We start from the raw sequence: 26,623 nt of genomic DNA on the forward strand, positions 1-26,623 counted from the left end.
ATTTTCTTGGGTAGTACAACTCCAACTTTAATTCTAAGATACCATTTGAAGAACTGTTTAAAAATGCAAGCACTGAGGTATTATAAGAAACAAAGGGAAAGCACATAATGCAGATTAAGTAGCCCAAAGCACATAAATGAATTATACATTATTCCAATGTTTTAAAACTTTGAATGACCCAGTGACTTTCTAAAAGCCAGTGTTTGATCTCTGCCATTCTTAGCCATTTCGACAAACTGAAGAAGCAAATAATAAAACAAAAGAACAACAAAAAAGAGTCTCTGGTATTTCACTATTGCTTATTTCCCATTATAATAGCAAAGACTGCAAACCGTTCTTAGGCTTGTGTATTTTAGCCTGATTGTGTTGTAATGATGCACCATGTATGAGTTGTCATGCACAGGAATTAGTAGGAGCAAATAGGTGCTATAATATTCACTTTGTAACTGTTTTGCCCTGCTTTTTCCCCACCCTGCTCCCCAAAAAACCCTCTGTAATGTCTGCTGAGGCAGTTCTGTTGTTATCTGCCTGCCAATATGGTGTAGGTCTGTGAAAACCAGCTTTGATTTGGCTTGATGAGGCACTTCACATCCCAGACACACTGCTATTCCATTCTCTGCAGTGAAGAGGCAATCTGATTTGCCTCAACATGACACTTTACATCACCTAAAAGCCTTGACTTGTAGCTCCATTAGTCAAAAGTAGCATTCAGCAACTGACAAGATGCATCAAAAGAAGCTTCTGCACATCAGAAGAAGCTTCTGCTAAAGGAAACAAGGGCACTTTGTACTCAGAAGTGATGGGGACAAAGAACTTCTCAAGTGAGAGACCCAACTTTTCATTAAAGCAAAGCACCCTCCTCAAAGATTTGCATGATCCTTCTATAATCATAATGTTCTCATATATTCCTGTATCTCTTAATGGTATATCAACTTTACATGTACAGATTATATTTCTTTACTGAATAAAAGTATTTTCCACACCCTGCACTGTATGACTGTATTGGGACAGAACCTCAAAAATCTAAAACTAGTTCTAACTATAAATCTTTAGATGATAACGTCCAAGCAAAATTAAGGCTCTGCTGCTTGCTATATGCGATGGGAGGTGCTGAAACTATTATTTCCTTCGCAAACATACGTATCCTCCTCATTGAAGAAAATAGCAATTTGATTTCAAAGTGATTGGGTGTATTATAAAATTGTTAGAGGCTATTACGGTTACAGAAAAAAGTTGAAAATAAAACACATTAAAAGTAAGAAGAAGAAAACCTTGAAACAGGGTAAGAATGTTACACTTGGGGGTGGGTTCATCAATGGGTAGTCAAGGTGTGTCTGGTTTTAGTAATATAGTAGTATAGCAGGATTGGCTACATTTAAGGAAACTAAATCATTTTGTTGTTGTTTATTCGTTCAGTTGCTTCCGACTCTTCGTGACTTCATGGACCAGCCCACGCCAGAGCTTCCTGTCGTTCAACACCCCCAGCTCCTCCAGGGACGAGTCCGTCACCTCTAGAATGTCATCCATCCATCTTGCCCTTGATCAGCCCCTCTTCCTTTTGCCTTCCACTCTCCCTAGCATCAGCATCTTCTCCAGGGTGTCCTGTCTTCTCATTATGTGGCCAAAGTATTTCAGTTTTGCCTTTAATATCATTCCCTCAAGTGAGCAGTCTGGCTTTATTTCCTGGAGTATGGACTGGTTTGATCTTCTTGCAGTCCAAGGCACTCTCAGAATTTTCTCAAGCTCCAGCACCACGACAAGGTAACGATCCTTTGCTCAAGAACTAAATCATACTGGTATTTATCTATCTATCTATCTATCTATCTATCTATCTATCTATCTATCTATCTATCTATCTAATTTATCCACGCCCATCTCCTCCCGTCGGAGGCGGGGTTATTAACTGTACTATAACCCTGGAAAAGATTTTTTATATGACCAGTAATTTTCTAGTAGAAAATTAATTTCTCACAATTACAGGACAATGATATTTCCAGTTAATTAGGAATAAATTATTCTGAGCTCTGGATATTTTTAATTAATATTTTTGCTTTTAAGCCAGTAGCTGGAAAAATCAGGGAGGCAACATTAGGAAATTATCCCTTCAGTCATTTGTTTAGATGCACATCAAAAGAGATTCTCTAAACAACATCACTTTGCACTCTCTATACTTGCCTACCCACGCTTCCATTAGATGTCCCAGTTATCAGCCTTTTTTCAAAACTCACAACTTTTATTTTAAGAATTGGCAACTCTTCTTGAATTGCTGAGTACTTTTAGAACTGATATCTGATAATGAAACTCTCCTTTAGACACTGTGCAAGGAAAAGGTGCTACCAGACTCCTCCATATTTTTTTCCCCTTAGATATGTTAGTAGCCTCATCATTACTATCTTTCAATCAGCAGACTCAGGTTAACCCTGTTTGCCCAAGAGGTAATATATCTCTGTTATTAGTATAATTATATTTTTTCACTTTGCTGCACCACTGATTGCTATGGTGCATATTTTTCTGATACGGTAAATGATGATAATAAATATTATTTTTACTTTTTTAGTGCAGCCAAATCTGATGGGCATAAATGAAGATCTCATGACCAGGCAACCTATTATAAATCAAAAGCCTGAAATGATCTGGGTTCAACTGTAACAAGTTTTAGAAGGAGTATAGAGTTGGAATGTTCATTTTGAACATTGAATTTCAACTGGTACATTCAGAGATGTTTGGGGTTCCTCAGACTTGGTTCTAATTTTTGCTGTTCTCATGGAAAGTCTATACAATCCCATCTATCATAATCACAAAACTTATTTCCCAGTATAACGAAAGTCTGAGAGAGCATTTTAATTTAAGAAAAAACGGGCAGAGTATTTTGAAGAAGAAAAATACTGAGAAGAATCTATTTTGCCATCTGAAAAATAACACCAATGTCAAGCAGTGCTTTATTTTTGCTGATGTCCCCATTTCTAAGCTATAATGCATATGCAAGATTCTAAGCATACCATACATCTCCCCGTTCATTCTGCTATTTAACTTTTGCTTCTTGGAGCTAACTCATCATCTTCCCAGCTATCTCTGCAGTCTTTAAAAAAAGAAAGGGAAAAAAATCCTTCCAATCTTTCTCTTTGTTACTACATTCTATAGATTTAAAACGACTTGATTCTGCATCTATCCTCCATACTCCCATCTGTTCTCAACTAATTTTCACACACTTTCATTGTTTAATTACTGTTATTAAGAAGCTGGATTTACTAACATAGCTGATAATCCTTTAAACTTTCTTCACTGAAACTTTCAGCAATCTGTAAATAGAATTTCTTCAACAAGTCATGTGGCACAGACTGAAGAAATTTTACAAACATAAATGGGAGAATTAACAAATGATTATGAATTGTTTAATACCTTTACTTTTCTCACACTGTTCACATTTCACCTATGGAAATTCTAACTAGTATTTGTCATAATATCTTAAATATTGCTGTTTATGGAATTGGATAATAAACCATCTTTCCTGTTTGCACAGCTACACTCACAATTTCTATCTTTGAAATCTTTCAATGTCATTATTCATGCATCTTTATTCTTGTACAAATATTGTTTCAATATAAATATCTTATTCTACAGGTTGTTCCTTGCACCTTTTTGCAGGGCATCTTCATTGTTAATAATTTGATAACCTATTTATGACACCTGATACCCAGGTACTGAGATATTTCTTTTTCCAAAACTTATTCAGATACAGTATATTCTGTTCTATAAACTTTAGGTAATTATCCAGTTAAAAGTTAATCATATTTTCATGTTATAATATCACCAATCTGAACCTCTAATCACATATGTTTAATTATGTTTCTGATTCTTCTGAAATAATGGTGTGATGCAAGTGCAGTTTAGAAAGCTAATTATATTTTTTAAATTGAATTTCCTTCCCATAATTTTAGCATGCAGTCAATTCATTATATGCCCAGCTGCCATTGTGTTGAGTGTAAACACTGAACATTGCTAATCCAGCACAACAATGTTACCATTTCCACCAATCTGGCTACATTTTTCTGATTTCCAATAAAAGTACATCCTCAGGTTAGTTTGAATTCACATCTATCACTTACCAAAACAAAACAAAAAACTTAGGGTTGCAAGAAAGAAATTTGGAATTGTAGTGGATTGCCACGAAACAGTTAAGAGCCTCTTTTCTTTGATACTTCTCTTTCAAAACTGCATTATTATAATGCAAGCTTCTGAAATGTGTAGTTAGGCTTCTCAAGAATATAAAACCTACTATTTCAGGTCTAGCCTAGACCACTTCAATATCTGCTTTAAAATAACCAGTGATTACTGGGAATGACTAACATTATATGTCTTTCACAGATTCAGTTAATTATCTGAAAGTGCATTCCTTCCTCCAACTCGATGGAACATTTTTTTTTAACATCACAATACTTTTGTTTGCTGGCCTGCACAATTTTAAATGAGGTAAGCATTTTATCTGCATATAGGAAAGTTAGAAAATGATAACCCAAATGCCTTCTCAGCTTTTGCAAGAAAAAGTTGCTGACCAGGGGTTGGAGAGAGGCGAATCAAAGAACAAAACCTTTCAAAAGTGATAAGCTATCGTGGTTCAGTTGGGGTTGCCAGCAACTCATTTTTCTAATTGCAGTGATAACATTTAATCAATCAGCATAATTATATACTTTCCAAACACTCTACAGCACTGATTACCAAAATGTGAAACATGTCTCGCTAAAGAAGTAAGAGTTGTCGCTTGATCCAGTGTAAATTCTTTCCACATAATACTTATGAATTAGCCTAGTGAAATGGACCATTTACTTCAGTTTGGAGAGGAAAAGGCCCAATTTCCCAGAAGAGCAGCCATACTTATTGACTTTCCTTTCCATTACAGCTTAGCAGGAGAAAGAGGAGGAAAAGAGGAGGACAGCTATATAAATTTGATAAATAAAACAGTGCAATGGTTTGGATTCTCAAGACTGGCCTTGAGGAGTTGTATCTATTGCTTGCTTGCTTCTGTAGCAGAGAGATGCAACTGACATGTATGGAGAAGTCTTTGGCTTTGGGTTGAAGAAGTGGGAGTTCAGGCATCACACTATTGGTTTCTGTAGGATGCGTGGCTTATTTTAGGGAGTTTGACAACACGTGAAAAGTGGTTTTAGTCCATTCTATACTAGCAAGTGCCACTTATCAGTGTTCACATAACATTGGTCCACATACATTTTACAATACAGGTAGTCCTCGACCTACAGTTGAGACCAGAAATCTCATTGTTAAGCGGTACGGTTGTTAAGTGAGGCATCACATGACCACACCCAATTTTACGACCTTTTTAGGTGAAGTTAAGCAAATCCGGCTTCCCCATTGAATTTGCTTGTCAGAAGCCAGATGGGAAGATCGCAAATGGTGATCACATGACCCCAGGACACTGCAATTGTTGTAAATACATGCTGGTTGCCAAGCACCCGAATCACGATCATGTGACTGTGGGTACGCTGTGACAATCGTTACTGTGACGACTGGTCATAAGTCACCTTTTTTCAGCACTGTCATAATGTTGAACAGTTGCTAAATGGATGGTCGTAAGTCAAGAACTCCCTGAACTGAGTATCAGTGCTGTTTCAGGAGGCTTGCAAGTTCTGTTATGGCTGAGCCTGACATACTGTCAGTATAGAGATGTAAATCAATATTTTGTGAAAATGTTGCAACAGAGTTAAGCTATTTGTGGTTGGGATGATAATTATTGTTTATAATTATAAAAATTATTTAATAATTGCAAATATAATTCCTAGTGTGTGATTCACTTTGTGCATCTTTTAAAGTGTTAAAAGGATTAAAGTTTTAGTTTAGAAAAGAGGTGTCAACCCTTTTTGTTTTCTCTTAGATTAATTTCTGAATTTTTGATCTTACACCATTTCCCATCAAATTAGTACAGTATAAATCTATTATTTTCCTCCTAAACATTCTGCAGTCATAATTGTCTCATATTCTCATAAACATCATCCAAACAAGATGGTTCATGGGATACAAAGAATTTAAATCAATGGACATATCCAAAAAAGTAACAATACATGCCTGAGATATGCATAATAATATATACTTAGAGAATATATTATAATAAAGAGAAAGCTGTGCCAAACATACAGACAAAGTAGATTCCAAACTTAACCAATTATTTCCAAATGCTCAGGCATGGCAATAATTGAAGCAGAACCATTGTTCATATCCCACAACAGGTCTTCTATACCTGCCTGCATCTGAGATTCAACGACAATGAGTAATAGTAATATTACCACAAAGCAAGTTTGTCAAAAAGCTACATCTGTATTTTCCCTTCTTAAAAAAGTAATAATAAGGCTACTGATATGCAGTTATTCTGGCATTGTGCTTTACTTCATTATGTTTAATTTCATATAACCAAGCCCACAAATGCAACAAATTCAGATGCTAAAACATTATGAGAAATGCAAACTAAAGTTTTAAAAAACCCCTTTCTTAGCTAGTAATTCCAGTGATGCAATCAGGAAAAGGAAGGAAGAACTGTGCTGCTTCATTGTTTTATTTTGAGTTTTATGTCCAAGGTTAACATGTGATAAAATTTCCATTTGTGACATAAGGAAACAGTTTTGTGCTACTTCCAAAACAAAGGGCGAACATTTTATTATGTAAATAAAAGTAGATGAATAGGGCTTCTAATACATTCCCTTAAGCAGCACTATGTTCACAGCCGATTGTAGTAGTTGGCATCTATAATTTATCATTAAAATGCAACAACTAGTCTCTGCAGATTGTAATCTATATTAATAATGAACATATGATACATTTACCTAGGGGGTGTGAGTGTGTGTGTGTGTGTATTAAGTCACTTCAGGTGACTGCTTGGTCAAGTCTCGGCAACATTTTTGGAAGTGATTTGCCATTGCCTTCTTCCCAGGGCTGGGAAGTCATCCAGCTGATTTCTGTACCTAAAACATGGTTAGAACTCATGAAACTCCAGTTCCTAATCAGTGTTTTCAATCACCACATCAAACTTGCTCGCATTTCTACATTAATACATTTAACTTATTTGAAACAGATTAATAACATGCTAAGAACATTTTATGGGAAGGACGAACCACTAGACTTTTCTATCTAGAGTTATGATGGGACTTTTGATTTTCTCTATATTCAGTTTTATAACTGGGCATATATTTCTCAGTGACCTACCGAAGATCAGAAATCTTGCTGCACATCACTTGCCAATGATAAAGTTGTACTGCATTTCCCAATTTTTGGTAATTGCCATCACTAATCTACTTTCAATCAACATTCTGACAAAAACCTTCCCAGGAACACTCAAACCAATCTAGTTTTTGCACTGAAAGCTAGTCTTGCTAGCTTTCTCTTTGTGGGGAACAGTAACAACATACTTCCCATTGTCAGGTACAAGCAACAGCCACAGCCACTCCATTAGCAAAACATATTTATACTTTATCATTTTTGCAGTTACACTATCTACACTTGCAGTCTTGTAATTTCTTAACGTTCTTATTGCATTTAAGTCTTTGTTTTCATCAGTTGTTTTTATTGGGCACTAATGTTTATAACATTCATTTCAGTTCCATTTTTGATATATCACTGTCTTTCTCACAGAAATTTCTAAAATACTGTTTCCAGAATTCCCTCACTTCAGTTTCATTTCAAATCATTTCATCATTTTTAATTTTTAATTACATTTACTCTGCTGGAGACTCCTTGTTTAGCCTTCTTCACCCACTTCCAAAACAACTATTTCCATCAAAATCACTCTGCATTTCTCTCCTCCTTTTAATCTTAATAATTCCTTGTTCTCTTTGACTACATTATTTGCAACTATCTCATTCTCTATGTGTACATTATAAACTATATTATATCCTTATTCCTTTATATGATTTTTCTCAACCAGACTTTTAAGCCACTGTTCCATCAAGCATCCTTTTTATACTTCACATTAGCATAGCTTTACACTCTTCTGTGCCACTTTTTAATGTAATTATTTTCATTATGTTCCAAGCACTTTTCCTATTTCTTTCCTTACATTATTTTTCAGTCATTCTGCTAGAAGAATAATCTATTTTCAAATACTTTTTCATTCATGACACATGTTTTCTTGTCCTGCTATCATTCTGCATTCACTCTTGTTTAACTTCAATCCTTCTCTTCCGCATTCATTTTTCTTTACATCTGCTTTTGACATGATCAGTCCCATAATTTGAGCTTCTAATCACCCTTGTGTCCTTCACTAATTCTTTCAATCATTAATCATAAACAATCAAATAAATCATGCTTTTATATTTATATTCAATCTTTGACTATATCTTTCATTTATTCAATATACATGAATATACTTATGCTTCAAATACTTATGTGAAACAGACAATTTTCATTCCTTCTTGTATCTTCAAATGGCCCAAACATTTGGGGGGGGGTGCTCTCTCACATATCACCTAGCAGAATAATGACCCCCATCACATTAATTCAGAATATTGCACAAATGTTCTCTTTGGTTCTACCATTATCACCATTCACTGGAATATAATATGTAATTATCATCTAACTTATGAATTCTTACTTTCATACACACCCACAACAGCCTAGATGACAGTAATTCATAATTTCTTGCATACATCTTAGCCTTTTCACTCATAATTATATCTACATCTTCATTCCTTGCATGTATTCATCAACTCTCCTTTATTATAAACCACCCAGAGTCCCGCCTTTGGGTAGAGATGGACGGCAGCAAAATTTAATAAACAAACAAACAAACAAACAAACAAACAAACAAACTCCTTTTCACAAAAAATAGGCCATCTTCATTCAGCTCTATTAATCCTTTCCCTTTCTTTTGTTTCACAGATACACAAAACATATTTTCTTTCTTTCAAGTCATTCATTCACTCAACCTGTATACCATTTACTCTTCTTTCATTCCTTATCATAACCTTTTACATGCTGTGGACATCACCAGTTGGGTTCATAGATATAGATATAAGCGTCCACTACCCATTATGGCTCTGGTCAGTTGAGGCTTTCACATAATGCCTTGTAATAATATAGAGAAGATGTAGACTAGTAAGCAACCTTACCTGTGCCACATGCAGCATTTCTTGCTAGTGGTAAGAAACATTACCAGTCAATTTCAGGACATTTTGGCCAGTATGACATAGGTGCAACCAAAGTCCAGTTTGATTCCAACCATGCTTATGCTATTTATAAAAGCTAAGTGCTCTAAACTAGAGACTACATGACAAAACAGCACACTTTTGCCTGCATCCCACCAACAAGAAGGTCTATACAGAGTACTGACATACGTTCAGAATGTAGAAGCGAAAGAGAGCATTCACTGTTTGTTATAGTCTTTTCAGTCCCAACTTACTCTTTTGACATTTTGATGTAATATAAATGAACTCAGTAAATCAAAATAAATACATATTGCTTACGATATAATAAAATATAAATTCTATCCTGATTATAGAAACAAAACAAAACCTCACCTAAAACGATCACTGAGAATGCAATGCAGTCTAACTCTCTATATCCTGATACAGCCAGGAATGTACTTTGTCAGCCTACGCAGGCTTAGCTGCAGTTGGCAGGCTTAGCCTAAAATGAAGCTGTTATTAGCAACACAAAATTCCTGAAATAATTTAAGTGGGCATTACCCATTCCATCCAACAGCTACCTAGTGACTTTTCCTTTGAATTTACAATTTATGCTGTAAGTGCTGTATTTTTCATAATGGTGTATTCTTCAATGCTTATGTGGAAATATGAGAGAATTAGAACAATTCATTACTGTTTTAAATTTATACAAACTATTAACATCTCAAGAAGAAATCCCTTTTGAAATAGTAGTATGAGGCCTGGTAAGAAAGTGACTTGTGGTGAATTTGGAATAATTCAGTTTCCAATTAGATCACTATGAATTCCAGTTAGTGGTCAGTTCATTTTTGCATATATTATCCTGTTAAATGTAATCTTTCCTTAACTTTATTTCATTTCATGGTAACCTTGGCAATACAAATTATATATGGAAATTGTCCAATCAGGGCCAATGGCAAATACAACAAAGTTACTGACAATAACAGTATTGATGAATAATATGGCATGTTACAACATAGTTTCAGTATTTCTCATGCTTGAACACCTTTCACATCTTGCAATATTTCTTCAGAAAAAAAGGTATCTATAAGCGTTCACTTTAAACATACATTCCTAATATGAGAAAATTACACTGACGAAGAGAGAATATAATTCTACTGAAAGGCTTATAGGATATAAGCACAGAAGCAATAGCAACTGTACTTACAGATATAAAGTGGCGTTCATAAGCACATTATCTTTATGTCTAATTACTGATGATGGTCCAAGCGTATGTACATGTGTATATGTATGTGGCAACATGTATGCCTATATATATATGAAATTGCAACACAGCATGCAACATGTGGAAAATAAGATATACACAGAAACAATGTGAGTGTAAATTTTGCAGAACATCTCCTCCCATGTGTTAATTGTAGAGGACTGTTAAGAATGACTTCTCAATGGCTATTATTGTTGTTATCATGCTTGCAGTAACACATATCTCTAACACATACTGTACCTGAACACATTTTTATTTCATGGAATAAACTCTACAGGAACTATGCATGACTATGAAATAACTTTGAAGTTAAAATAAGTATCTTACCTTCTGGCCCTGTTGTAGATGGAGAGGCTGTTGCCTATCCAATACAACATGCACAGTAACTAGAACAATGGATAAATTAGGAGACAGATAATATGGTCTACTATTTTGAAAAAAGGGCCTCTTTCTAAGGTACCAGGAAAGAGAATGGAGACAAGAACTTGGGATTCAATTCCGTAATTCATTTATTAAAACAAGGACTATTTTCTTCAGTACAAAGAAAGTGTGCATGTGCTCTGTGTGCAAAAGCTACTTCGGTTATCTAAAGTGTCATAGCAATTCTACTCCATCACTTAGAAATAGGAGGCCACACTAGTTTCACTCCAAAACACCCTTAAAAGCTCCATATATTCCTAGAAATTACTATATAAGTAAGCCCTTGAGTGAGTGTCTCAGGAATGGTTAAGTTACATTCTGACAGTCATGTTCTAATTGAAGCAATAACTGGTTAGAATTGTCTTGATTTAAAAAATAGTTCAAGAGACTTTTTTTGTTGCTAGGCTTATTTTATAGTTCATGTTGGTGTGATTTATGTTCCTGCTCCATCACTGCAATGCACATTACTCTGGCTTTCTTCACAAAATTGCGTTTTAAAATTCTACATTTAAAGTAACAATATGATTGCCAACAATACATTATAAGGAGAAAGAACTATCTTTGATGTAGTGCATATCACAGCACACAGCTGCAAAAAAGAAATCTCATACTCTTTTTTTTGTTTTGTAATTTAAAATTTAAGAGTTTTGTGGTGGCAAAATTAAAATAATAGGCTCTAGATTAAGAAGAAGTAAGAAGTAAGCAAGTATTTATATAAATGTCGTGTGACATATTTCAGCAACAATACTGTAACTTCCAAAAGTAATACATGCTTTTACTATTAGAGATAATGGAACTTTACGCATTGCAAAATATCTAATACAGTGCATATCTGTAAAAAGACAACTGTACAGCTTTCTTGTCGAACTCTGTGGATGTGGATGTGTGAACACTTGCATTTCAATGCATATTGCAATAAGAATATTTAATATTTGAAAACTGAATCCCAGTTATTAGACATATAAAATTTATCCCAGCACTACTGACAAAGACATTAAAAAGGAAGCATGCAGAGCCAGTTCATTTTTAAGAAATCTTGGACAAAGTTCCCTGTACTAAGGTGTGAATATTTAAAATACTTAGAATAACGACTATCCAAATTTAAACAAATAATCAATAATTCATCTTCACACTCTGCACACAATTAGACTTTGAGGACGCAGTATAGAAAGAGTACTGTTACTTTTGAACTTTGGTGTTGGAGAAGACCCCTGAGAATACCATGGGTAGTCAAGGAAACAACAAATGGATCACAGAACAAATCAATTCTCACTGGAAGCACAAATGACGAAGCATAAATTTGGACACATTTTGCAAAGACCTAGTTCTCTAATAAGTCTATAATGCTTGGAAAGGTGGTAGGAAAGAGAAAAAGAGGACATCAGCAGCAACATGGATGGACTTTACAGTGGTAATGGGTATACTATTAGAAGACTTGAGAGACCAGGTTAGAGACAAATCATTCAGGAGAAGCTCCAACTATATGGTCACTAAGAGTCAGCATTGATTTGATGGCACATAATCAGTCAATCAGTTGATGTCCATATTCCATGAACATTCCATGCCTCCCTAATTAAAAGTATACTAAATGCCCCTAACTTATAAGGAGCTTCAAATATGACAAGAGGCAAAACTGATCATTCATTAACCTGACCTATATCTATCTATCTATCTATCTATCTATCTATCTATCTATCTTATGATATACAAAGAATTTTAAAACTTTTATTATGAATCGTATTAAGTTTGAAAAGAAAAATAAAAGCTATGAAAAAAGAAAAAAAAACTACAAAGAAAGAGAAGAAAAACTAAAAAGGTGTGAAAACACAAGATAATTTTTTTCAACATTACAAAAACATGTGACTTCCAATTTTTAACACCAAGGATATACAAAAATTTTCCATAATCAATCTTACTGTATATTAAACCAAAATCACATTATTTCTATAAATCATTCCACTTTAGCACATTATAAAAATCACTAAGTACAGTTACTCCCTCCCCTTATATTAAAATAAAGGAAAAAAAATTCATATAAACCTCCTAAACAACTCCCCCCCAAATAACACTTATTTAATTATTCCCTTCCTACTACTATTCTATACATTTCTGTCTACTATAATAAAAATCAAACTAAAAAGCACATAAATTGTCTGCCATTATACTAAATAACACAACAGTTTTAATAATCTTAATAAAGCCCAAAAAGAAAACCAATTCGAAGCAATAACCTTAAATCAAATTCTTAAAACCATCCAAACATGTTTACACCCTAATAATCTTAATCCATATCCTTAAAAACAAATAAATCAAACCCTAAAAGCGATCCAGATAAACATTCTTTAACCTTATCCTACTTCAAAATAAATCAAAGCATTTACGTATCCTCACAATGTGCACAGAGCTTTTCTCTTTAAAAAATCAAACAATCCAATGGCCTCCCCTCAAAAATTCAAACTTCTCTTCAGAAAACCTCCCATACATAATGACCCCTTCTTTTTCATGGCATTTCACTAAAAAGTCAATTTTACTTATTGCTTGCAGATCCTTCTCTCTGTTAAATTTCTCCAACTCCACTTCATCCAGCATTTCAACAGAAATCCCGATCTCATTCTTAGACGAAATATTTCTATCACTGTTGAATTCCTCAATTTCATCCACTACATCCCCAACCAGATGACACATTTTAGAGCTCATATTTTCCACAATGTCCTGAATATCTTGTAGCTTGATAGGAGTCAGAAAAGATCTGTTTAAAATCTTGATGGAAGTCAGAAAAAATCTGTTTAAAATCCTCCATGTCTCACACAGTAGATTACGGTGCCCCCTAGGAGATTAACCAGTGAAAGTCAAAGATATGGAAATGTTCCTAAGTATGTTTACATATGGAAATGTTCCTAAGTTGAAAGTGAGATAAACAGACAGTTCCCAAGGGACAGTAGAAACAGAAAGCTGAAGGTTTAAATCAGCCAATTCAATGTGTAGGAAAATGCTAATATCTTCAAATTTAATACCAAAACAGTAACAGGAAGACAATTGTTTACTCTCAATCCTCCTTTATATTTGGAAGGAAAACGAATTCCAAAACTTAAAAAAGAATTTTTTTGAAAAGTAATCCCCAAAATAACAATAAACACCAAGAGAGGCAGCTTCTCCTTGCTGTAGAAAGCCTCTCTTAGGGTATGCATACTTTAAAAAACTATAAATCTGGTGATTTAGAAATGGGGTGGCCGATCTTAGTGTCCCTTTAAGGCTATAGCATGGCTTGGAAAATGATGACGTCCCAGCCTCCCAGCTAGCTCTTACTAGTCAAACACAAAATACTGTTTGAAATTTTCTGGCTGCAAGGAGCCATCCAGAGGACAGATGGGGTGATTCCAGGTGTTTTCCTTCATCCAGAGGACACTCCTGGGCTTCAGGAAAACCTGCCTGAGCCCCCCAAAATTTGCCACATTGTGAGTTCCACCTGCTAAGCCCACGGGCACAGCTGCTCAGTCCGCCATGTTCCCACCAGAAGTTGCCATAATTTTAAAACATTAAAATCTTATTCTCTAGCAGAAAATTGAAGCTTCCTGAGTGACAGACATATAAGAATTTTTCCAAAATAAACTGATGAAATTATTAAGTTTATGAAAACCATGGTTTACAAATTCCAGTGGCAGGATTCACCAATGACTTTAATGGGTACGGCATCATATGTTCCTTTGAATAATGAGTGGCTTTTACATTCATGGAATATATGATGTCATAGACACTTGAATCCATTTTTAGAAATCAAGCTTTTCTTCTTTTCTGCAAGCAATTCAAGCACATTTAATCAATGTGTAGTAAGTTACATTGTTAAAATAAATGGAAGGCAGCTGGTCAAATGTTTAACCAAACAAGCTGTTCAAAAAGACAGTGCCAGATGTTTCCCATAAATTCTGCATATAAAGGCACCACGGAAATCAGCAGGGGCACCAATGCTAAAGATGCCAGAGAAATTCAACCATAACATGAAATTCTATTAAGACTATAAATACTGCATTCCTTAGTGAGTGTCTCAAAGAGTCAGTCTGTAAAGTGTACAGGAACAAGAAGTGAGTCTACCATTGTCTGGTTTAATTATAAGTATTACCTCCTTCATAGGTTAATAATAGTTTGTAGTAAAAAAATAAATAATGGCTTTCGAAATGCTTGTTAAAAAGTGGCTTTCACATCACATTCTTAAAAAAAAAAGACATTTACTATTTCCCCAGGCCAAGCAAAATACTGACATTTCATATTTTTCTACCTTAACTTCTGTTTTATTTTATCATCTATTTTTTTCCAAATTCTACAGCATCTTCAAACAATGCATAATACAAAACACATCTTTATATTTGACTTTAGAATACGTTTAAAAGGTACACTTGAAATCATCCCATTACTCTCTATTGAGGAGTTCATGGTATAATGAACTCAACATCAAGAACAGTTTAGATTGTTTACACTCTACCTCAGCAGAAGGAGCTTGACATCATTTGTGTATCAACTGGAATTGTAGAACTATTCCAGTCTAAGCTGCTGGAAAATCAGCCAAAGAACCTTTTGTTTCCTTGATGGGTTTTCTCCATATCAATGTTTGTCAAGGAAATATACAGAATTGGTTGTTCATGAAACAGTACACAATGAACTTTTTGCATGATAAAATAAGTCTTGCAATATGTTTAGAACACATTTTCCTAAAGGTCAAAATAGACATCATTATTTAAAATATTCAATTAATGATGCCTGAAGTATCAGTCCAGTATTGTATCTCATTATTTCACCTATCTGAAAAGGCTGAACCAGAAAGCAATTGTCTGTTGTTTTAAACCAGTAGTAAATTTTGGCCATTACTATTCCTTAATTGGGCTGTATTACCACTGCTCATTTTGCTACCCATTTCAGTGAATTATTACAGATGAGCTTAAGCAAAAGAAAATCCTGAATTCTTATACACCAGAGTTTTCCTGTGACACCCAAACCAGGAAGCTGTGATTTAAAACACTTGGTTTACGGGCAGTACTGGGAAGGTGATGACTGGGGAAGGCAATGGCAAATCACCCCGCTACAGTCTGCCAAGAAAATGTTGCAAAAGTAGCGTCCCCCAAAGGGTCAGACATGACTCAGTACTTGCACAGGGGACCTTTCACCTTTCACCTTCACCTAAATCATAGTTATGGAAAAGTTGCAGTTTAACAAGCTAGCAAATTTCTTCTACAGCTAGTCAATCAAATGGTAGATGGAAGATATATATCTGTGTTGTGGCTACGACAGTACTAAAAGATGTGACTTGCAACTGGTCCTCGCACTTACGACCACTGCAATATCCCCCCAGTTGCAATCAAAATTCAGGTACTTGACAACCAGCATGTATTTACAACGGCAGCAGCATCTCAGGGTAACATGATCGCCATTTGCGACCTTTCCAGGGGACTTCCAACAAGCAAAGCCAATGGGGGAAGCCAGATTTGCTTAATGACTGTAGCAAAAAGGATCGTAAAATTGGGTGCAACTCACTTAATGACTGCATCGCTTAGAAACAGAAGTTCCAGTCCCAATTGTAGTTGTAAGTCAAGGACTACCTGTATACTGTTTCATATATTACCTTTTATTCTTTAAATTTCTTACCCCTGTTTTCATTAAGGCTTTTTCACTTTATAAAACACTTTTTCCTATATCAGCCTATGATCCCAATGTAAAAAGAGTATGCATTCAATGTCATTGCTCATTTTCATTCAATGTACTGATACCGTAGTACCATGACTGTTTTATCTCAGCTGGGAGATTATGAGGGTAATTTTTATCACTGTGTAAGAAACTTTGGGAAATATGTAAAGTAATACATTTTAATAAGGAATACATTTCATACTACATACTACTCTGTGGAATAATGTATTTTTAAGATTGGTAGATACACTGATTTTCTTTCCATAAATAGAAATATATCACCTGACTGGGCAAAAAATGTATTTGGGAATAACCTCCAATGAGACACAGATGACTCATTTTAAGTTAGATTAATATCCTCAATTAGTGTAAAAAAGAACGTTTGCCAAAATCTTGTGTTTATGAGGAACAATACAATTTAAAGCAGAAAGCAATGAATTATGCCCAATGAATTACATTGTTTGTGAATCAAAAGAAATATTACAATAAGAAGAATTACTATTATTTTCAAATTCATATTGATTGTTCTATAGTTCTAATATTTAAGAATTTCTTTCCACTGAAATTTGCATTAGTTTTGTGGATTATGAATCACTTTATTTTATTTTCACAATGCTACTGATGCATTAGCAATCCATAATTCCTATTTGATTTATGAGGTTTCTTCTGAGCATTATGCACCTATGATTTGCTAGTTTTTAATGCATGTTTCTTCCATATATTTAAAAATCAATGCATACAATACAATACAAATGAAATAAAAGGTAATATTTCCTTCCTCCAGATAACCTACATATGCCAACATAATTTCACTTCAGGCATATGTTCTATCATTATTTTTCATGATGTTGTTGTTGTTTATTCATTTAGTTGCTTCCGACTCTTCGTGACTTCATGGACCAGCCCACGCCAGAGTTTCCTGTCGGTCGTCAACACCCCCAGCTCCCCCAGGGACGAGTCCGTCACCTCTAGAATATCATCCATCTATCTTGCCCTTGGTCGGCCCCTCTTCCTTTTGCCTTCCACTCTCCCTAGCATCAGCACCTTCTCCAGGGTATCCTGTCTTCTCATTATGTGGCCAAAGTATTTCAGTTTTGCCTTTAATATCGTTCCCTCAAGTGAGCAGTCTGGCTTTATTTCCTGGAGGATGGACTGGTTTGATCTTCTTGCAGTCCAAGGCACTCTCAGAATTTTCCTCCAACACCACAGTTCAAAAGCATCAATCTTCCTTCTCTCAGCCTTCCTTATGGTCCAGCTCTCGCAGCCATATGTTACTACAGGGAACACCATTGCTTTAACTATGCGGGCCTTTGTTGTCAGTGTGAGGTCTCTGCTCTTAACTATTTTATTGAGATTTGTAATTGCTCTTCTGCCAAGGATTAAGCGTCTTCTGATTTCCTGACTGCAGTCAGCATCTGCAGTAACCTTTGCACCTAGAAATACAAAGTCTTTCACTGCTTCTACAGTTTCTCCCTCTATTTGCCAGTTATCAATCAAGCTGGTTGCCATAATCATGGTTTTTTTGAGGTTTAGCTGCAAGCCAGCTTTTGCACTTTCTTCTTTCACCTTCATCATAAGGCTCCTCAGTTCCTCTTCGCTTTCAGCCATCAAAGTGGTATCATCTGCATATCTGAGATTGTTAATCTTTCTTCCAACGATTTTAACTCCAGCCTTGGATTCCTCAAGCCCAGCTTGTCGCATGATGTGTTCTGCATACAAGTTGAATAGGTAGGGTGAGAGTATACAGCCCTGCCATACTCCTTTCCCAATCTTAAACCAGTCCGTTGTTCCGTGGTCTGTTTTTACTGTTGTTACTTGGTCGTTATACAGATTCTTCAGGAGGCAGACAAGATGACTTGGTATCCCCATACCACTAAGAACTTGCCACAATTTGTTATGGCCCACACAGTCAAAGGCTTTAGAATAGTCAATAAAACAGAAATAGATGTTTTTCTGAAACTCCCTGGCTTTTTCCATTATCCAGCGGATACTGGCAATTTGGTCCCTAGTTCCTCTGCCTTTCCTAAACCCAGCTTGCACATCTGGCAATTCTCGCTCCATGAACTGCTGAAGTCTACCTTGGAGGATCTTGAACATTACCTTACTGGCATGTGAAATGGGTGCCACTGTTCGATAGTTTGAACATTCTTTAGTGTTTCCCTTTTTTGGTATGGGGGTATAAGTTGATTTTTTCCAATCTGATGGCCATTCTTGTGTTTTCCAAATTTGCTGGCATATAGCATGCATTACCTTGACAGCATCATCTTGCAAGATTTTGAACAGTTCAGCTAGGATACCGTCGTCTCCTGCTGCCTTGTTATTAGCAATGCTTCTTAAGGCCCATTCAATCTCACTCTTCAGGATGTCTCGCTCTAGCTCACTGACCACACCGTCAAAGCTATCCCCAATATTGTTATCCTTCCTATACAGGTCTTCCATATATTCTTGCCACCTTTTCTTGATCTCTTCTTCTTCTCTTAGGTCCTTGCCATCTTTGTTTTTGATCATACCATTTTTGCCTGGAATTTACCTCCAATGTTTCTAATTTTCTGGAAGAGGTCTCTTGTCCTTCCTATTCTATTGTCTTCTTCCACTTCCGCGCATTGCTTGTTTAAAAATAATTCCTTATCTCTTCTGGCTAACCTCTGGAATTTTGCATTTAATTGGGCATATCTCCCCCTATCGCTGTTGCCTTTTGCTTTCCTTCTTTCTTGGGCTACTTCTAGTGTCTCAGCAGACAGCCATTTTGCCTTCTTGGTTTTCTCTTTCCTTGGGATGTATTTTGTTGCTGCCTCCTGAACAATGTGGTGAACTTCTGTCCATAGTTCTTCCGGGACCCTATCTACGAAGTCCAGTCCCTTAAATCGATTCTTCACCTCCACTGCATATTCCTTAGGAATATTAGTCAGCTCATATCTAGCTGATTTGTGGGTCTTCCCTAATCTCTTTAGTCTGATCCTAAATTGTGCAAGAAGAAGTTCGTGATCTGAACTACAGTCAGCTCCAGGTCTTGTTTTTACCGACTGTATAGATGTCTGCCACCTTTGGCTGCAAAGGATGTAGTCAATCTGATTTCGGTGTTGTCCATCTGGGGAAGTCCATGTATAAAGCCGTCTCTTAGGTTGTTGGAAGAGAGTGTTTGTTACGCAGAGTGAGTTGTCTTGGCAAAATTCTATTAGCCTATGTCCTGCTTTGTTTTGTTCTCCCAGGCCATGCTTACCTGTAATTCCAGGTGTCATTTGACTGCCCACCTTAGCATTCCAGTCTCCTGTGATAAAAATAACATCTCTTTTAGGCGTGTTGTCCAGTAGGTGCTGCAGATCCTGATAGAACTGATCTACTTCAGCTTCTTCAGCTTCTGTTGTTGGGGCGTATATTTGGATCATTGTGATGTTAGATGGCTGGCCCTGAATTCGAATTGAGATCATTCTGTCGTTTTTTGGATTGTATCCAAGCACTGCTTTAGCCACTTTACTATTAATTATGAAAGCTACTCCATTTCTTCTGTTGTCCTCTTGTCCACAGTAGTAGATCTGGTGGTCATTTGATATGAAGTGGCCCATTCCAGTCCATTTCAGTTCACTGACGCCCAAAATGTCTATCTTTAATCTTGACATCTCACCAATAACCACATCCAATTTGCCCTGGCTCATAGATCTTACATTCCAGGTTCCAATGGTGTGTTGATCCTTAGAACAACAGATTCGCCATTTACCACCAGCACCGTCGGCCGCTAGCCGTCCTTTCAGCTTTGAGCTAGCTGCGTCATCACGTCTGGAGCTAGTTGAACTCATCCTGTTCCTCCCCAGTAGCATTTTGACCATCTTCCGACCTGGGGGTCTCATCTTCCGATGGTATACCGACATATCTCTGGTTTTAATGATCCATTTAGTTTTCCCCGCCAGAATACTGGGGTGGGTTGCCATTCCCTTTCCCAGGGATCGCATTTAGTCTGACCTCTCTGTCATGACCTTCCCATCTTGGGTGGCCCTTCACGGTTTAGCTCATGGCATCATTGAGGTGCTCAAGCTCCAGCACCACAAGGTAACAATCCTTTGCTCCTAAAAGTACCCAACTTAAAACACTAATGTCAGGTGGAAACTTAAAATCCTATTGTGACAATAAATGTTTAGTTATTTAATGATAAGTTATATGGGTATTACAACTTCAGCCTCAATAGGGGAAAACCACAAGACCAGGCAGACGTGGTTACCAGGGCAACTAGCTTTTAGGCGAGACAGGGAGGATGCTAACCTTAGTAAACTGAAATCTGGACACCAAATTTACAGCTTCCTTCGAGCTTCAAAAAAGTTGAATAGAAAGAGAACACAGAGTCCAGTTTCAAAGGAGTCTTTTGCTTCAACAACATTTTGATCAAATTGCACCTTTCAAAACATCCTATGAAAAAAAGTGCCTCCTGCCTCTAAATGGCAGAACAGCCATACTGTTTTGCTAAAATAAAGAGAAAGAGAGATTTCTGCCATTTCCAGAAATGAGGTGGCCAGTTGAGCCAGTTTGACACTTCCTCCACTCTTCTGATCAGGGCACATCAGCCCCAGGGTGCCAAGCCCCTTGGTCCAACAGAGTGTGATACCTCTGCTGCAGAAACAGCCTGCTTCACATGCGCTACTCTTTAGGCCTGTCATGATGCACAATAGTTCATCATTAATTTCAGACATAGGTACTCTATTGAAATGAAACTTTGGCTGTGCAGATGAAAGCCATCCTGCCATCCCAGTTGCGGAAAAGCTATTGACTGAATTTAAAATCTTTGTTTCTGCATGTAACATCATACACTAATAAACACAATGTGGCACATACTAAATTCAGTAAATTTGGACATCAATATGAAATTGTTCCAGTGATTCCATATTAAGGTTTTTACATCTGCAGCAAACACAAGCAAAAGAGCTCCAAGATTCTATTATCAGATTATTATTATTATCATTTATTATTATTATTGAAAACTTGATCCAGACTGGTTAATGAACCAAGAAATGAGCAACCATAGGAACCGTGAATAAAAAAAGAGTAAGAGAATTAACATGACAGTATCTATTACAAAAGATTTGGAAAAGATTCACACATCTAGACTTTTGAAGCCTGACACCACCAGTTCATTTGTTTCATGCATTCTGCATTCCGCTAGGCCAATGCTGAGGTAATATAACCTTGCACAGCATGTTTTGGAAACACAGACGGAGTTTCTGACTGCCCATATGGCAACAAGACAGCTATTGCAACCAGACAGCTGCAGGAAGTGGGCAATCCTCACTAGGAGGGCCATTCCAAGGCCCTGTTGGTGTTCTGAATTTTGCAGGAACATGAAATGTGTTATCTTACATATTATCATATTATCTCACATAGAGCATTTGCTATAACATTTTACTTATACATAGATTTCAGATTGTAATTCTTTGGGCATATTTCAGAAAGTTTAGAATTCTAGCGAATTTTGAATCTATTTTGGAAAGCACATAAACTGATTCTACTTCACTGGTACTTTAGGAGCCAAATCATTCACTCTCAGCCCAACTCACCACACAGGGTGGTTGCTGTGGAGAAAAAAGGAGGAGGAAGGAGCATTAGGCATGTTCGCCACCTTGAGTTATTTATGAAAATAATAAAGGCGGGATAAAAATCAAATAAATAAATAAATAAATAAATAATTGGATCCAGAGAATTCTTCACACAACGAGGAGGGGCTCCTTGCCTGTGAATCATTTTAAGGAGGGTACAGGGGACCATACAGAGAAAGAATTGTCAGATTCAGCTTACTTTCCTTCTTTTGCCTGGCTAATAATAATAATAATTTCAACAATAATTAAACGAGAGTATCTTTTGATTACTTGGGATGTGAATCAAACAACAGTAAGCATTACAAGTGAAAATCAGACAGAATACATTGTGGTATAATTTACAAAACAGAATAAATGTGGTACATTACATTTAAATTTAAACAAAAGGCTGAGTGAATCTCTTAAACTGGCACAAAAATCTCATAAGGCTCAGTGCCAACCCTAACTGAACAAAGGAAATTCCACAACTGGAGTGCTTGTACTGAGAATACCCTCTCTAAAGTTGCCTGATGAATGAGATCATTGGATCTTAGCTGATTGGCAGGATAAAAAGAAAGTGTTCTATCAGAGTTCTCAAAACTGTAGTTCCAAATGGTGTGGAGGTCACTAAGTTGGAGAAGCTTTATCTATAAAGTGTTTCTCTTCCTAAATAGAGTCAACAATAGCAAACAAAGATTCATGAGAATACAGGTAGTCCTTGTTTAGCAACCACAATTGGGACAAGCAATTCCGTTGCTAAGTGAAGCAATCATTAAGTGGGAAATCACATGACCGCAACTGTGCTTTCTAGCTTGAAACTGACAAGACTAATTAGTTTTACATCTTTTGCTTTTGTTTGCCACCTAATGACTCCTCCGCCCTTTGAAATGCTCACCCTGGTATTGGGATAATTAACAAGAAGGGAATTGTTTGTATTTACATTATTGGAGAAGGAATTACAAAAGAGTAAGCAGGCACACAATGGGGAATACACATTGATAGCAATGCGCTGGCGCCAGCAGCCACAAGCATGCTCTGCCAACAGCCTGGTGTAGTCCCCATTCTGTGCCTGCTTCCTCTCTTGTAATCCCTTCCTCTTCAGTCTCTCCACTCTGTGAGGGGGAAAAGATCAGGCACAGGAGAGATTGCCTAGAAATCTTTTTTCCTCCCCCTCTCAAAGAGTGGCAAGATTGGAGAGGAAGGGATTACAAGAGAGGAAGCAGGTACAGAATGGGGACTACACCAGGCTGTTTGCAAAGCGTGCTCACAGCTGCCAGCATCAGCGCATTGCTTTCAATGTGTATTCCCCATTGTGTGCCTGCTTGCAATCCCTTCCTCTCCAATCTCGCCACTCTGCAAGGGGGGAAAAAAGAAGAAAAACAGTCAAGCATAGGACAATGCATACTGACTGTAATGGCGATCACATGACTGAGGGATGCTGTGAAGGTCATAATGCAGGCATTGGTAATGAAGTTATTATTTTCAGTACCGTCATAACTTTGAATGATCACTGAATGAGACAGTCAGTGAGGACTACCTGTACTACCTCCTGTCAGATATAGGTAACACTTCTTTCTCTCTTGAGATACAATGTTGAACTGGACCAGGGAGACACAGTTTGAAGTCTCTATTTGATCAGAGAATTCTCTAGCTGACTTCCAGCTGGTCTTTTTCTCTTAGTTCAACCTAACAGGGACAGCACAAAGACAAAATGAGAGGTTGACCTTATATTACATCATCTTGCACTCCTCAAAGGACAGGCAGAAATATACAAAGTAAACAGTAATAGTTTAAATAGTTTACTTTGGGGCAGAGGGGGTATATTCCTTATATGTAAGTACAGTATTTCAGTGTATAACTCCAGATATTCAATTTTTCCTTCTGCAGTTATATATACAAAGAGATCCATCATCAAGGCTGTTACTGCAAGAGAAACAACTATTATATCTATTTTATTTACAAACTCTTCTCTTTGACCAACATAATGGATTTAGATGCTTAAATGCATGATTTTTGTTCCTATGCCAAAAGTGGAGAGACAAAACTAAATGTGAGCAATGCAATGGAGCTTGCATATGATGGATGCAAAACATCTGGAAGATCCAGGTTGTTACACCTGGTAAAAACTATTTCTTTCCTTCCAACCAATTCTAGATGTACAAGCAGCTAACAAAAGTATACAAACACGTACCACATAATGCAGCCATTATAATAATGCCAATTCTTAGACTGAAACTTCTATTGCATGCAGTAAGTCTTAAATTCCAAGTAAACAAATACAGAATGGTGATATAACAAATATTAAATAGTATATTTTTATGAACATCACTAACCTACAAAGGATAGGAAAATCAGACAAAGGGACAGACTATGCGCTAAAAAAAGCCATTAAAAAAATCCACCTGGAAACTGTCCTATCCAAATGTTGGATCTATCAGTATAAGCTATTTGATAGTTTAGCTTGGCCATGTCATACCTGTACTGGTCATTGTTAAAGCTGAGTAAGCAGCATGAGTGAATAATCTGCTTCTCATTAATAAAGTAATTTGTCTCAGATACTAAGAATAGAAACATTATTGTGCTGCTCCTTCTTTTGCTGGTTTATTCATTTTTATATTATTTTCAAAGTAAGCAATGTCCACATTTCCAGGACAAAGTACAATAACACAAATTTTACCATCTGAACTTTACAATTGTTACAAACACACCACTTGCAGAAGCTATCCAAACTCAGATTTCCAAGTGGAAGAAAGGTCAGCTTTACTGAGACTAAAGGTGTTGCTGGTGAAGATATTACCCGAACTATTTCCTTTATCAGCAATTTTATCTGGGACAAATGCAAGGAATGTCTCCAAGATGCACAGTAATATTGTGAAATTCCTTACCTTGCAGGGGAAGGGAGAAACGAAGTGGCTTCCTTGTATGTATGTGTGTATGTAATGAAGATCCTGCATCCTGTTTTTAGTCAATTGATGATTGGTGTTTGAATTACTGCTATCTCCCTTCGGGATGAGCCCATAAATTATAAATTAGATTATAAATTAGATCCAGATACATGTATTTATATAATCAATAGGTGTGCAAAAAATAAGGCCCTTCAGCTGCAATCCTATGTACTTTCTCTGGGCGCAATTCCCATTAGCCTAGTTTTGAACTGATGGGGAGAAGGAATAGCACTGATTGTTTGAGGTCTCTGGCGGGGCGCTCCGGCTGCCAGCTGATTCCCTCGCTTAGAGAAACTGAGCCTCTTCTCAATAAGTGACCATTTCCCCGCTCCCTTCCGCTCCCGGTCCCCTCATTACTTTTCAGGTTATCTCGAGGCTAATCTCGGTCAGCAAACAAACTTGATCTGCAGCGCTCCGGAGACTTGAAACGGAGCCCTTTTGCCATTTGTGCCACCCCCACTTCCCCTCACAAGAGCACCACCAGAAGAACCGCGCATTCCTTCAGCTGGACAGGCTCCCGCGGGTCGCGCCGCAGAGCGGAACGACCATAAAAGCCGGCGCAACTACAGAAGTACGCCCTACAGAAGTACGGCGGCGAGGGGGGAATTCCTCCTCTGAAAACTCCCCCGCCATGGCAGCGTCTGCCAGGCAGCCAGCAGAGGAAGACGCGGCCGCCAGACAAAAGCACGGAGCGCCGGACAAGCGCTTTTCTTCCGCTTTACCTGAGAGGAGACCGGCTTGGGGGGCTCTCTGGAGCGAAGCTCTGCTCCACCCTGCTCGGCAGCCGGGATGGGGTGTAAGAATGGTAGGCTGTCAGCACCACGCTGCCCGAATCTTTTATCTCCATTATCGGAAGCGCATGTCTTCCTCACCGCCTGGCGACCGACAAGTTGTCTGCGGGAACCCTTTGGCTTCTTTGCATCAAAGGACTCTGTCAAGCCAGCCCAGGCATGGCCTTGCCCTTTAAGAGCCTGTTCCCTCGCTGCAGATTGCAGCAGGCAGGCGAGACGAGGCTCTTCCTCCTGCCAGAACATATGAATTAACATAGATTCCAAAACACCGCCCCCACGCCCGCCTCCCTCAAAGAAAGTCCCGTGTTTCTAGGAAACTAGAAACCAGAAGGAGCCCTGCGTGGCACCGAGGTCCAGAAACGCATACTCCTCCGTCTACTCTTCCCTGCATTTTGCCTCACTTTTCTAAAGTTTTCCAAGAAAATGCAAACTCAGGATTCTTCCTCCTCTTAAATGCATGCCGCTTGTTGTTGCTTGAGTATACAGAAAGGGGGAAAAGATACAAAAGAAATAAGAATAAAAACACAAATTATAATGTTTTTAAAGTATTTTACTAATATTTTATTCTTGTTTTATTGTAAACCACCCAGCGTCGCTCTCTGAGTGATATGGGCGGTGACTAAATTAGATATATAAATAAATTCTTTATATAAATAAATAAAGTGTTGACCACATGGAACAATATTAATCTGTCCTTTAATTGCGTTGATAAAGAGACAGTTCAGAAACAGAGCAAACATATATCAATCCAAGACTGTAAATACAGGGTAGCGCTGCCTTTCCTTTTGTAAAACAGTAATCTTTTTTTGCTGCACCACATTGTGGTAATTCCATAGTTCTTCATGTA

At 37.2% G+C, this 26,623-nt stretch overlaps 1 protein-coding gene across 1 annotated transcript in view; it reads right to left on the reverse strand.

Annotated features, from left to right (window-relative positions):
* Positions 1 to 25,999, reverse strand: part of ARHGAP28 (Rho GTPase activating protein 28) — an 88,084-nt gene extending 62,085 nt beyond the window's left edge. Inside the window, exon 1 of the mRNA XM_063299124.1 lies at positions 25,708 to 25,999. Within this exon, the coding sequence (XP_063155194.1) occupies positions 25,708 to 25,832 (125 nt within the window). The 5' untranslated portion in view covers positions 25,833 to 25,999. The remainder of the gene's footprint in view (positions 1 to 25,707) is intronic.
* Positions 26,000 to 26,623: the final 624 nt, after the last annotated feature.

This window comes from Candoia aspera, chromosome 3 (genome assembly GCF_035149785.1).
Source record: "Candoia aspera isolate rCanAsp1 chromosome 3, rCanAsp1.hap2, whole genome shotgun sequence".
In the NCBI taxonomy this organism is placed as follows: Eukaryota; Metazoa; Chordata; class Lepidosauria; order Squamata; family Boidae; genus Candoia; species Candoia aspera.